The sequence below is a fragment of the Chiloscyllium plagiosum genome, unplaced genomic scaffold (genome assembly GCF_037043375.1).
Source record: "Chiloscyllium plagiosum isolate Xiang-an unplaced genomic scaffold, Cpla_swu_hap1 HiC_scaffold_19, whole genome shotgun sequence".
NCBI lineage: Eukaryota > Metazoa > Chordata > Chondrichthyes > Orectolobiformes > Hemiscylliidae > Chiloscyllium > Chiloscyllium plagiosum.
In genome coordinates, this window is record NW_028270157.1 from 32,691,812 (window position 1) to 32,706,172 (window position 14,361).

General features: G+C 40.9%; 1 protein-coding gene across 10 annotated transcripts in view; it reads left to right on the forward strand.

Annotated features, from left to right (window-relative positions):
• LOC122559435 (alanine and arginine rich domain containing protein) overlaps positions 1–11,161 on the forward strand; it is a 158,995-nt gene extending 147,834 nt beyond the window's left edge. For 9 of the 10 annotated variants that reach the window (XM_087997194.1, XM_087997188.1, XM_087997189.1 and 6 more), the window contains 2 exons: positions 5,966–6,011; positions 10,387–11,161. In XM_087997194.1, the coding sequence (XP_087853320.1) occupies positions 5,966–6,011; positions 10,387–10,535 (195 nt within the window). In that variant the 3' untranslated portion in view covers positions 10,536–11,161. The remainder of the gene's footprint in view (positions 1–5,965; positions 6,012–10,386) is intronic. The other variant, XR_015760430.1, reaches the window with a different exon arrangement.
• The last annotated feature ends 3,200 nt before the right edge of the window (positions 11,162–14,361 follow it).

Below are 14,361 nucleotides of genomic sequence, written 5' to 3' on the forward strand. Positions count from 1 at the left end.
AATACATTTAAATTCCTGTCTAAGGCAACAGGCTAGGGAAGACATTGGTGAAAAGAGAAGAAAATGGTATGTCCTGCCACATAATGGAACCTAAATACTGAAGGGGTACATTACAGTCGAGGGACAAAATGTAGAGAAGGCGTTCAGAGAACATCTTGCTTTAAAAAAAAACTCATCCCGTTCATGGTATTTTCCTGCTGGAGCAGGGAAATACGTACAACTTGGAGCACCATGTATTACACCTCAGGACATCCCAAAGCACTTCACAGCCAATTGTCTACTTGGGGAGAAAGTAATAGAAGGATACGTCATGATCTTATAGGCTTAGAAGTTGAACACTCTAGGTGCTGGAATGAGTCTATTGAGTGAGGCAAGGTAGAAAATAGCAGGAGTGCTGGCAATGGTTTTCACTTCTTCTCTCACCACAGGAGAGGTGCCAGAGGACTGGCACAGCCAATGTGGTGCTGTTATTCAGTAAGGGAGCTAGTGATAAACTAGGAAACTACAGGCCAATTGGACTAACTTCATTGGTGGGGAAACTATTCGAAGCAATTCGAAAGTACAGAATTAATCTGCATTTGGGGAGGTAGGGATTAATCAGGAACAGTCAGTATAGTTTCGTTAAGGTGAGGGCATGTCTGACCAATTTGACTGAATTTTTTGAAGAGATGTCTTGGTGTATATATATATGAGGACAACAATTCGACATGGACTTTCGCAAGGTTTTTGAAAATGACCTACGTGGATGGCTAATAGCTAAGTAAGAGCACGTGATCCAAAGAAAATTGGTTCATTGGATCCAGAATTAGCTGAGTAGCAGGAAGCAGGGCAAGGGGCATTTTTTTGTAACCTGGAGCCTGTGTCAAGTGGGGTTCCACAGGGATCAGTGTTGGGACTCCTGCTGCTTGTGTTACATATTAATGATTTAGACTTGATTTTAGGAGGGTTGATCAGTAAATTCACAGATGTAATAAAAATTGGTGGCATACTATACAGTGATTACGATAGTTTTAGCTTACAACAGAATATAGATGGGCTGACTCATAATTAGGAGGTGATTCACTTGAGCAAGACAAACAAAGCAAGGGAACACTTGATGAATAGGAGGACCCTGGAAAGCACATAGATTCAAAGGGAACTTAAGGAATGTCCAGCAGACCCTGAGGTTGGCTGGACAGGTGGATAAAATGTTTAAGAAGGCATAAGAGATGCTTGCCTTTCATAGTTGAGGCAAAGAATTTAAGAGCAGTGAGGTTGTGCTGGAACTGACTGTATAAAATGTTAGTTAGGCCACCAGAGTATTGTGTGCAGTTCTGGAGTGAGGGATGTGAATGCATTGAGGGTGCAAAGACAATTTACCAGGATGTTGCCTGAACTAGAGAATTTCAGTTATGAAGAGAGATTGGATGATAGGGTTGTTTTCCTTAGAGTAAAGGAAACTGAGTGGGGGACATGGTTGAGATTTTACAATCATATGGGCTGTACATAGGGTAGACTGGAAGGAACTTATTCCAATGCGTAAATGGCTATGTGCCATTTATGGTGAAAAATGAGGTTCCCTCGAAAGGTTAGCTGCTTTTTTTGATTGACACAGACGTGACTGGGCAAACTGCCTTTTTCTGTGCTGCAGACTTCTATGACTCTAAGTTGTAACGGAATAAGATGGCAAGGAATTCATGTAGAGTGCAAACACCAATATAGAACTGCCTGCTTTTAATTGAGGAATAATTGATGAACTGGCTGAGATGTGAGAGTACTACTAATAAAATAACGCTGACAAATAATTCCATGAAGAGCCACCTCTGAGGAATATAGGGGAAGGATGTTTCAACAACCTGAAAGTGTACAGTTCTAATTGTCAGAAAATTATGGGCAGAGTATATTTGAATTTTATATACCTATATCACGTGTAAGTAGTTATAGAAACAAGAAAATTAGATATTCATTTCTGTCACTTTACATCTGTTGAATATGGAAGAATATCAAACCACAGAAGGAGATATTGAGTCAAATGCCCAAAACCTTAGTCATAGACTGTAAGGAGAGTCTTAAAGGCAGAAAACAATATGTAGAGAGGACATTCCTGAGGTCGGGATTAAGCAACTGAAAGCTAAGGCCATCAGTGAAGGAATAATCATAACTCAGGATGCACAAAAGGCCAGGATTAGAGGAGCAGAGGTATTATGATGGGTTGTGGGGCTGAAGGAGATTAGAAATAGTGATGGGCAAGGCTGTAGAGCTATTCGAAAACCAGAATGAGATGTTGCTTGACCAGAAGCCACATAAGTCGGTGAGGATGGAGATGACAGTTGAGCAATACTTGTTGCAAGTTGCCGGAGAGCTTAAAGTCACCTCCAGTTTATGAGGGAAGAATATGGGAAACCAGCCCAGTTTGTGTTGGAGTAGTCAGACCTAGAGGTCAGTAAAGACCATTTTATTTTTAATCTGTATTTTGCATTATGGATCAAAATCAAAAGACTTTTAAATACCAATGATTATAGAAACTGCACTTTTAGGTTTTCTGACTAATTGTAAATATTTACACTGCTGTTTATTCGAGCAGTAGTGGAGGCTCCTCCAAACAAGCTGGAACCAAGGACTGTGTGTGAAGTGAGAATCAACCAGCAACAAGTCATTGATTGGTTTGTGGAGTAGTGACCAGTCATCAATGACATAGGTCTTCTACTTGCCATCAACTCCCAGGCAGCTGAACAGCTTGGGTGTGTGAATGCTTGATCGGAAGTCATTGGATTCTGAAAAGCAAGCTGCTCTTTTCTGAGCAATAATATGCGCATCATGCCTGAAGAAAGCCAGTTTATCTCCCTTCAGTTTTTGTATGCTGTGGGTTTAAAAAAAACAAGCCAGAGACTTTGTAAATATGAACCAATCGCCCAATGCATCCTAAAATCAAGTGAAAGTACCTGTAGAAGAAAATCAAAGGAGCAGCAAGTCCTGACAAGCTGAAAAGATCATCTCTGTGAACCTGTGAACAAGGACCAATGAACTACCTTCCTATTCTTTCCTGCCATCTGTAACACTGTTTTGTTGGTATGTGTGTGTGTTAGTGAATAGGGGGAGTTTAGAAGAAGATTAGATAGGTAAGTTGGGGAATTTTATATACTTTTATGAATTCTTCTTAACTTTTGTGATAACTCTAAGGATAACAGGGCTTGAATTCCAGGTTGCTACCCAAGTGAAATGTAACTAACGAATGTATGAATGAGGATTTTAGGTCTGAATCAGGGAAGACTTGTGATATATACCACTCTTGGTAATGGCACAGATAAGAGGTCAGAAGTTCTTTGGAACACGTGACACCAAATGTTTGAACAGATGGCTTGATCTCAGATTGTTGCCAAGGAGAGGGATGGGGTCAATAGTTAGGGAGCACAGTCTGGAATGAGGACTGAGCGCACTGACTTCAGTTTTCACAATATTTAATTAGGAAAAAAAACTGTAGTTACAAGAGCAGGTCCACGCTATGAATTCTGTAGTGAGTGACGCACTTCCAAATTGCCCACAGCCTTCCATCATCTACCAGGCACAAGTCACAATTGTAATGGAATACTCTCCACTCAACTGGATGAATGTAGTTCCTAAAAGACTCCACTTCAGGACAAAGAAGCCTGCTTGACTGACACCTTAAACACCACCAACATTCACGTACACAGTGTAGCAGTGTAAACCCTTTTGGAGACGCATTGCTGCAACTCACTGATGTTCCTTTAACATCACCTTCCAAACCTGTGATCTCTATCACCTAGAAGAACAAAGCCAACAAATGCATAGGAGCACCTTCACATACAAGTTCCCTTCCAAGCCCCACACCATACTGATTTGGTACTGAATCACTATTAGTTCACATTTGCTGAGTCACATTCCAGAAATGTCGCATTCCCAACTCCCCTCCCCCAAGTCCCTCCTCCCTACCTTTTATCTTAGCCTGCTTGGCACACCTTCCTCATTCCTGAAGAAGGGCTTATGCCCGAAACGTTGATTCTCCTGCTCCTTGGATGCTGCCTGACCTGCTGCACTTTTCCAGCAACACATTTTTCAGCACATTCCAGAAATCCCTATCAGCACTATGGGTGTACCTATACCCCCCATGTACTGCAGCTTTCAAGAGGTTTATTGTCATTCAGCTTACCACCGCCTTCTCAAGGGCGATTAGGAATGCGAAACTAATTTTTTTTTAAGAGGGGTGATCATTCAGAATTTATGGGGAGATGAATAACCTAGATGTAAGTTTGCTCGCTGAGCTGGAAGGTTCATTTTCAGATGTTTCGCCATCGTACTAGGTAATATCTTCAGTGAGCCTCCGGACGAAGCACTGCTGATGACTCCTACTTTCTGTTTGTGTTTGGGTTTCTTTAGGTTGGAAATATCATTTCCTGTAGTGATATAATTTCATATGGGGGATGTCATTTCCTGTTCTTTTTATAAGGGGGTGGTAAATCAGGTCCAAGTCAATTTGTTTCTTGATAGATGGAGAACCGTTTACAAAATTGGTTAATATGAGGAGAACGTGAGGACTGCAGATGCTGGAGAGTCAGAGTCAAAATGAGTCATGCTAGAAAAACACAGTTCAAGCAGCTTCCGAAGAGCAAGAAAGTCGAAACTTCGGACATAAAGAGTATACGAGAGCTAAGGGGAGGAAGGAGGTTGGGTGAATCAACAACTTAGTGGTAATAGGATCATCAGAATAGAGTTTAGTCTGATAGAATTGATGAGACAGCACAAGAGAAGATCGAAGGAAAAGTAGAGAGTTCAGGGCTAGAGCATGGAGAGTATTGATGGAAGCTTAACTAGATGGCTTAGTGGAAGGAAGGAACATGGCAGTGGTAATTGATAAGGTTGTCTCAATCCTTAGTGACAGAGGTCCATGAGCTCTGTGTACTTGTTGGGGGCTGGAGTAGCGAGAATAGGAGGTTTATGAAGACAGTTTTCAGTAAAGAAGCCTGGTATTATGTTTAGATTCAGAATACTCCAGGAATAATGGGCAGTTTTAAAGTTGGCAGCAGGATCTGGTAGAGGTTTAGGCAGTCTAATTTATCTATAGTGGGTGGATAAATTAGATATCTGCCACCTCCTTTCAAGTCTGCATTCTTTGGACCAATGGGAATAGAGTTGTGGAATTTACCAGGGGAATGGCCAGAGTGAAATATTTTTGAAGGGGCAAGGATATCAGAGTTAACACACAAAAAGAACAAACAAAGAATGAAATCCTGTAAAACAGCAGTTAAATAGTCATATGTTGTGACTACAGGAAAAGGGCTTCAATCATTACTCTGTCTTCCACAGTTTGACATTACAGATACAGGTCTGAATGGGTGAGTAGAGATTCTGGAATAGTCTGATTTACCTGACATCCCTACGCAGGCCTTTCTTTTCTTCAGCACAGAGAATTTCTATTAGCAAACCATGTCGAAGGGAACTGGAAGAAGGTATGGAAAGAATTAGAGAGCAACAAAGCCTCTTGCTACTTATATGGGGAACAGAAAAGGACTTCATTAAAAGTTTATGAATCACATCTTAGATCCAGCTTGTCCTACATATTTCCAAATCAACGAATGTGTAAATAATAATTGGCTTTTTTGTATTTGTTACATTTTGAGGACTTTCTGTGACATTTTAAAGGGGAGCATAAATTAATTCAGCAAAGCTACTAAAAAAGGATCAGTGCTAATCATGAAGAAATTAATTGCACTATAGTTTAGCTTTTCTAGGGAAGAAAACTAAACTATGGTATAGGCTTTAGTTCATTGAACCCTGTAAGTGCATGAATATGATCCAACATGCAAATACTTTAGTAGTCTGTCTAATTAAAATATTTGCAATTCTAATTTTTTTTTTTTACAAATTATTAAATAAATGTTTGTTTGTGTACTTCAAATGCTTTACTTTGATTTCCTCAATTGTTTGTTTCATCAAATTGCATTAATTTGTTCAAATGTTATCATTTCAGATGCAGGAAGCATTGCAAAAAAATATTTCCAAAGAACTTGTTCAAGGTAAATAATGGAACATTTATAACAAAGTGTTTTTGTATATTAACTCCAGGAATAATTATAAATGTATTCCACAATAACAAATGTTTTTAATTGAGTTTCACCATAATTCAAATTTATGTTAAAATATCATTGGAGATATTTCTTCCTGCGATTTGATATAAAATTGTACAATTTTGAATTAACAGGCGTAAACAGAGATTTTAATTCTACACTGAAATGGCAGCTGCTGTAAAGGGTAATTGCATAACAATATGCAGTAAAATGCAATGTAATCAAGTGGCATTTTATATTAAAAGCAAAAAGGCAGGTTATTATCTGAAAAGTGATAGATTGGGAGATGCAACAAGACCTGGGTATCCTTGGATGCCTATCACTGAAATTAAGCATCCAGCACAGGCAGTGAAGGTAGACAGTATGTTGACTTTCATAGCAATAGGATTCGAGTACAGAAGCAGAGATGCGTTGTTGCAATTGTATAAGATCTAAGTGAGACCACACCTACAGTACTGTATGCACTTTTGGTCTCCTTATCTGAGGAAGAATGTTATGTCTCTTCCAGAGTGCAACAAAGATTTATTGAACTGATTCTTAAGATGGCACGACTGACATGATGAGAATTGGTTAGGACTATATACACTGGAGTTTAGAATGAAAAGGTATCACATAGAAACCTGAAAACTTCTAACAAGACTAGACACAATACATGCAGGAAGAATATTCCTGATGACCGATCTGTCTCAAACCTGGCAAAGAACATGGGGTAGCTCATTTAGGACTCAGGTGAGGAGAAATTTCTCCACACACACTGTGGCAAACTTGTGGAATTCTCTGCCACAAAAAGTAGTTGAAGCCAAAAAATTGAATGTTTTCAAGAAGGATTTATAGTTCTTGGGGCTAACGAGATTAAAGAGAATGGGGAGAAAGCGAGAACAAAGTGCTGATCTGCCATGGCTATATTGAATAGTTGAGCAGGCGGAGGACTCAATGGCCTACATCTGGTACTATTTTCCATATCATGCTGCTGATCTATTGATTTGCTTCTATAAAAGTAGTTCTTTTGTCCCACTAACACTACTTTGTCGTCTGACAGGGTATCAGTTTGTTAATTCTAGCCTAATAAGAGATATAGTCAAAAATAGTCTGCATTGGCCTATCATTCATAAATGTTGAGGTCAAAGGTAACAATTGTCAATTTGGTTCACTGTGTTATGAAATAAAGTAGCTAAAGTCACTAGTGCATCTAGCTATGGTACTGAAAAATCATGCACTAAAATTAGTTGTAGTCCTACCAAACTTTGCCAGTACAGCCACAGCTCTGGCATCTACCTAATAATGTGGAAAATTACCGAGATACGTCCTGTCCACTAAAAATAAGGCAAATTCATTCTGGCCCGTTGTCCCCTCTCAGCTTCCTTGCAATCATCAGAAAAGTAATGGAAGGTGTAGTCAGCTGTGCATCAAGAAGCATTGAGAGTCCTAGAGATGTGCAGCATGGAAACAGACCCTTTGGTTCAACTCGTCCATGCTGACCAGTTATCCCAACCTCATCTAGTCCCCCTTGCGAGCACCCAGCCAATATCTCTCCAAACTCTTCCTATTCATATATCCACCTAGACGCATTTTGAATGCTGTAATTGTACCAGCCTCCCTTCGTCTGGCAGCTCATTCCATACACGTACCACCCTCTGCGTGAAAAAGTTGCCCCTTAGATCTCTTTGTTTTCCCTCTCACCCTAAACCAATGCCCTCTAGTTCTGGACTCCCCAAACCTAGGGAAAAGACATTGTTTATTTATCCTATCCATGCCCCTCATGATTTTATAGACCTCTACACAGTCACTCCCTCAAAATCTTTCCACTGGCATCTATTTTGAGTTCTGCCAGGGAAAATTCGGCTTTGGATGGACCTTATCACAGACTCAGTCCAAACATGGACAAAAAGCTGAATTCCATAGATGAGTGTGACTACCTTTGACATCAATGGAGCATTTGAGCAAGGATTGTGCCAAAGTCCCTGTTAAATTGAAGTCACTGGGAAAATGGGGGCAATCTCTATATATTTCTGGTTTATATTTAGCATCTGAAATTCTCTTTATGAGAAACAGCAGAGTGATTGTAAAATAGGCTATAGACAAGAATGCAGAGAATACATAGTGGAATGTATGGTTAAGGGAGGTTGCTGAGGCTTCACTGGATATTATTAATCAATAATACAAATATTAATCAAATTAAACACATTCATATAAAATTGCTGAGAGAACAGCACCAGGGACCCAGGTTCGATTCCAGCCTTGGGCCACTGTGTGGAGTTTGCACATTCTCCCTGTGTCATAGAGTCATAGGGATGTTATAGCATGAAAACAGACCCTTCGGTCCAACCCGTCCATGCCAACCAGTTATCCCAACCCATTCTAGTCACACCTGCGAGCACCCGGCCCATATCCCTCCAAACCCTTCCTATTCATATACCCATCCAAATGCCTCTTAAATATTGCAATTGTACCAGCCTCCACCACATCCTCTGGCAGCTCATTCCATACACGTACCACCCTCTGCGTGAAGAAGTTGCCCCCTCACTCTAAACCTATGCACTCTAGTTCTGGACTCCCCGACCCCAGGGAAAAGACTTTGTCTATTTACCCTATCCATGCCCCTCATAATTTTGAAAACGTCTATAAGGTCACCCCTCAGCCTCTGACGCTCCAGGGAAAACAGCCCCAGCCTGTTCAGCCTCACCCTGTCGCTCAGATCCTCCAACCCTGGCAACATCCTTGTAAATCTTTTCTGAACCCTTTCAAGTTTCACAACATCTTTCTGATAGGAAGGAGACCAGAAGTGCATGCAATATTACAACAGTGGCCTAACCAGTGTCCTGTACAGCCACAACATGACCTCCCAACTCCTGTACTCAATACTCTGACCAATAAAGGAAAGCATACCAAACGCCGCCTTCACTATCCTATCTACCTGCGACTCCACTTGCAAGGAGCTATGAACCTGCACTCCAAGGACACTTTGTTCAGCAACACTCCCTAGGACCTTACCATTAAGTGTAATAGTCCTGCTAAGATTTGCTTTCCCAAAATGCAGCACCTCGCATTTATTTGAATTAAACTCCATCTGCCACTTCTCAGCCCATTGGCCCATCTGGTCAAGATCCTGTTGTAATCTGAGGTAACCCTCTTCGCTGTCCACTACACCTCCAATTTTGGTGTCATCTGCAAACTTATTAACTGTACCTCTTATGCTCGCATCCAAATCATTTATGTAAATGACAAAAAGTAGAGGACCCAGCACCGATCCTTGTGGCACTCCACTGGTCACAGGCCTCCAGCCTGAAAAACAACCCTCCACCACCACTCTCTGTCTTCTACCTATGAACCAGTTCCAAATGGCTAGTTCTCCCTGTATTCCATGAGATCTAACCTTGCTAATCAGTCTCCCATGGGGAACCTTGTCGAATGCCTTACTGAAGTCCATATAGATCACATCTACTGCTCTGCCCTCATCAATCTTCTTTGTTACTTCTTCAAAAAACTATCAAGTTTGTAAGACATGATTTCCCACGCACAAAGCCATGTTGACTATCCCTAATCAGTCCTTGCCTTTCCAAATACATGTACAGGATTCCCTCCAACAACTTGCCCACCATCGACATCAGACTCACCGGTCTATAGTTCCCTGGCGTGTCTTTACCGCCCTTCTTCAACAGTGGCACCATGTTAGCCAACCTCCAGTCTTCCGACACCTCACCTGTGACTATCGATGATACAAATATCTCAGCTAGAGGCCCAGCAATCACTTCTCTAGTTTCCCACAGAGTTCTTGGGTACACCTGATCAGGTCCTAGGGATTTAACCATTTCAAAACATCCAGCACTTCCTCCTCTGTAATCTAGACATTTTGCAAGATGTCACCATCTATTTCCCTACAGTCTATATCTTTCATATCCTTTTCCACAGTAAATACTGATGCAAAATATTCATTTAGTATCTCCCCCATTTTCTGTGGCTCCATACAACGGCCACCTTGCTGTCTGATGGGTTTCCTCTGGGTGCTCTGATTTCCTCCCACAGTCCAAAAATATGCAGATTAGGTGAATTGGCCAAGCTAAATCAGCCATAGTGTCCAGGGATGTGTAGGTTAGGTGCATTCATAAAGCTGCATGGAGAGTAATAGGGTGGATAATGGGTTTGGGTGGGTTACTCTTCGGAGGGTCAGTGTGGACTTGTAGGGCCGAAGAGCCTATTTCCACACTGTCTGGATGCTATGATTTTATGAATATGAATGATTAAATATTGTCCACTGAAGAATTACAGGAAGCATGAACATAAGAGCAGATTCATTTGGTAACTAATTTCTATATCTGCATTCCAGCCACTGCTGATTTGGAAAAAGAATCTACACGGGTCTCGCCTCTTGGATCAGCTGCTGGCTCACTTAAGAGTATAAACCAAGACCAGGATCCTGTCACTAGAGCCACAGAACAATACCTGGAAGTTCTCAAGAAAAATTACATGCTTTGAATTGTGTTGTGCCCCTATTTGAAAATATTCCATGAACTTTCCGCACAGAAGTGGATCAAAATAACAGTTCTCCTGAAAAATCTGTCCAATTTCAAAATTTTATGAATACAAAATGCTGTTTAGTGATAACATTCCATGGATTTGATTAACCTATTGTAAACGCATGGAAGGTTATTTTACAGCACATAGATTTCTTTAACTATATTTGCTCAGGAGGAAATTTGTATATCAATTTAAAATTATTGTACAGAGTCTATTCATATTTTATTTGTTGGAAGTGACATTTGACCAAACCAATTCTAATAGTGTGATTTAGGGACTGCAATCTCCCTGCATTGATGTCTTACAGTGATTGAACGAGTTCCAATTAATGGAACATTCCATAATTTGAATTAATATTTTATGAAATTGCACAAGATAAAAGCATTTTATCAAACTACATTTTTGCCACACACCGTTTAAAAAGTTGGCTGTTTGTGAATATTAGCTTGGTTAAAATGTCCTATGTGGTAATGTCTATTTTGCAGTGATACAGTATTGTATGCTAGATTATTGTCAAATAGTGCCAAGACCTTTTAATGTGTGTTTTGGTACGTACAGTAAAGCCATTACCATTTATGCTGAAATTGTTGTGCAATGTAATGTTACTTCTGGATGCAGTGGCGTTTACTTTCATGAACACTTATTACCATCACTAATTTCGCAACTAAAAGAACACCCTCAAATTATGATTGTGAGAAAAAGCCTCCAACCAGATGAGTGAAGTAAGCATTTCACTTGATCCAAGGATTTATGTTTGTATTTTCCACAGATCTTCATAAAGACCCCTCTTGTAACTTAGAGGTTGAGCTTCACATAGAATCCCTACAGTGTGGAAACAGGCCATTTGGCCCAACAAGTCCACACTGACCCTCTGAAGACGAACTCGACCAAACCCATTCCCCTACCTTATTACTCTATATTTACCCTGCCCAATGCATCTAATCTACACATCCCTGAACACTATGGGCAATTTTGCAAGGCTAATTCACCTAACCTGCCCATCTTTGGATTGTGGGAGGAGCGCCAGGAGTAAACCCATGCAGATAGAGGGAGAATGTGCATACTCCACACAGTCGCCAGAGGCTGGAATTGAACCCGGATCCCCTGGTGCTGTGAGGCAGCAGCGCTCACCTCTGTGTTGCCCTAATAAAGAAATATGATTTGGTTTCATTATGGATATAAAAATTTGGCTACTGATAATCCTATCAGCCCCTCTATCCTGCCATGCCATCCTAGAAGATCATGGCTGACATACCCCAGGTATCAATTCCTCTTTCATGCAGCTCCTCAGTTCTCAATTCTTCTGTTTAAAAAAAATCTACCTACCTTCTCTTTAAATACTTTGTAATCTATCTTACATGCTGCTTTGGGGGAGAGAATTTCAGATATGCATAACTGAGGAGAAATTCCTTCACATCTGTTTTAAATGTGTCCCCATATTCTGTAATTATGTTCCCCTAGTTTGAGATTCCTACACGATTGGAAACATTTCCTCAACATCTATCTTGTAAAGTCCCTTCAGAATCAAGTTTCAATAAGAATGCTCCTCATTCTTCTCAGCTGTCATGAATCTGTTAGCTGTTCTCAAAAGTCAACCCTTTATCCTAGGAATTGGCATACTAAACCATTTTTGAACTGTCTGCAATGAGAATATATCTTTAAATAAGGAAGTCAGAACTGCATAGAGTAATCCAGGTGTGGCCTCACCAATACTGAGTATAATTATAAATTTGCTTATTTTTAAACTAACTCCCCCCATCCCCTCCCCCAGCAAAGAAGAGCAAAATTCCATTTGCTTCCTTGGCTACTTACTGCATCTGTATACTAACTTTCCTATCCATGTTTTTCTAAATTCTAATTTCGTAAATTCTACCCATGTTTTTGTCCACTGAATCCTTCTATATCTCCTTGTATATTCCTTATGTCTTCAAAACATGCCCTCCCATCTATTTTTGTATCAGCAGCAAATTGTTGTGATTCTGTTCGCCGAGCTGGGAATTTGTGTTGCAGACGTTTCGTCCCCTGTCTAGGTGACATCCTCGGTGCTTGGGAGCCTCCTGTGAAGCGCTTCTGTGATCTCTCCTCCGACATTTGTAGTGGTTTGAATCTGCCGCTTCCGGTCGTCAGTTCCAGCTGTCCGTTGCAGTGGCCGGTATATTGGGTCCAGGTCGATGTGCTTATTGATTGAATCTGTGGATGAGTGCCATGCCTCTAGGAATTCCCTGGCTGTTCTCAGAGAACTGCAACGGACAGCTGAAACTGACAACCGGAAGCGGCAGATTCAAACCACTACAAATGTCGGAGGAGAGATCACAGAAGCGCTTCACAGGAGGCTCCCAAGCACCGAGGATGTCACCTAGACAGGGAACGAAACGTCTGCAACACAAATTCCCAGCTCGGCGAACAGAACCACAACAACGAGCACCCGAGCTACAAATCTTCTCACAAACTTTGATCAGCAGCAAATTTTGATATATTATACTACCCCATTCTCCAAGTCGTTAATATAGACAGTTTAAAAAAAAATGAAGGCCCTTGGGCCAACGTTTGTGACACTGCGCTGGTTACATCTTTCCAACTTGAAAAAGACCCATCAATCCAAACTGTGTATAAGTCCTGCTCAGATTTGCTTTCCCAAAATGCAGTGCCTTGCATTTATCTAAATTAAGCTCCATCTGCCACTCCTCAGCCCATTGGCCCATCTAATCAAGATCCCGTTGTTATCTGAGGTCACTTTCTTTGCTGTCCACCTCACCTCCAATTTTGGTGTCATCTGCCTATTTTGGAATATTGCATGCAACTCTGGTCTCATTCATATCAGAAAGATGTGAAACTTGTAAATCTTTTCTGAACCCTTTCAAGGATGTTGCTAGGGTTGGAGGATTTGAGCTATAGGGAGAGGTTGAATAGGCTGGGGCTGTTTTCCCTGGAGCGTCGGAAGCTGAGGGGTGATCTTGGAGGTTTATAAAATCATGAGGGGCATGGATAGAATAAATAGACAAAGTCTTTTCCCTGGAGTGGGGGAGTCCAGAACTAGAGGACATAGGTTTGGAGTGAGAGGGGCAACTTTTTCATGCAGAGAGGTGCACGTATGAAATGAGCTGCCAGAGGAAGTGGTGGAGGCTAGTACAATTGCAACATTTAAGAGGCATCTTGATGGGTATATGAATAGGAATGGTTTGGAGGGATATGGGCCACATGCTGGCAGGTGGGTCTAGATTGGGTTGGGATATCTGGTCAGCATGGATGAGTTGGACCGAAGGGTCTGTTTCTGTGCTGTAAATCTCTATGACTCTAATCCACGCTAATACATTTCCTCCAATCCTGTGAGCTTTTTGTACAATAACCTTTTGTGTGGCACCTTACTGAATGTCGTCTTTAAATCCAAATATACTACACCTACTGATTCCACAATTCTGCTTATATCCTCAAAGAACTTGAGCAAATTTGTCAAACATAATTTCCCTTGTACAAAACCAGGTTGACTCTGATTGCTTTAAGCTTTTCTCAATGTCCCATTTCTTCCTTCATGTTGGAGAATTTTTAAGAGTCCCTTAAGAGATGTTCGGCTAATGGGCATACAGTTTCCTGCTTTTTGTCTGACCCCCCTTCTTGAACAGGGGCATCACATTTGCATTTTCCAGAATCTATTGTATGCCTTCAGTCCCAATAGTTAGTTTTTTTTTGTCCCTTGTCAAAGAGACTTACAACATCTTTGCTTCTATTAGGACCTTGCTTGTCTGATATTTTTGAAATGTATATAGTGTCCTCCACTGTGAAGACT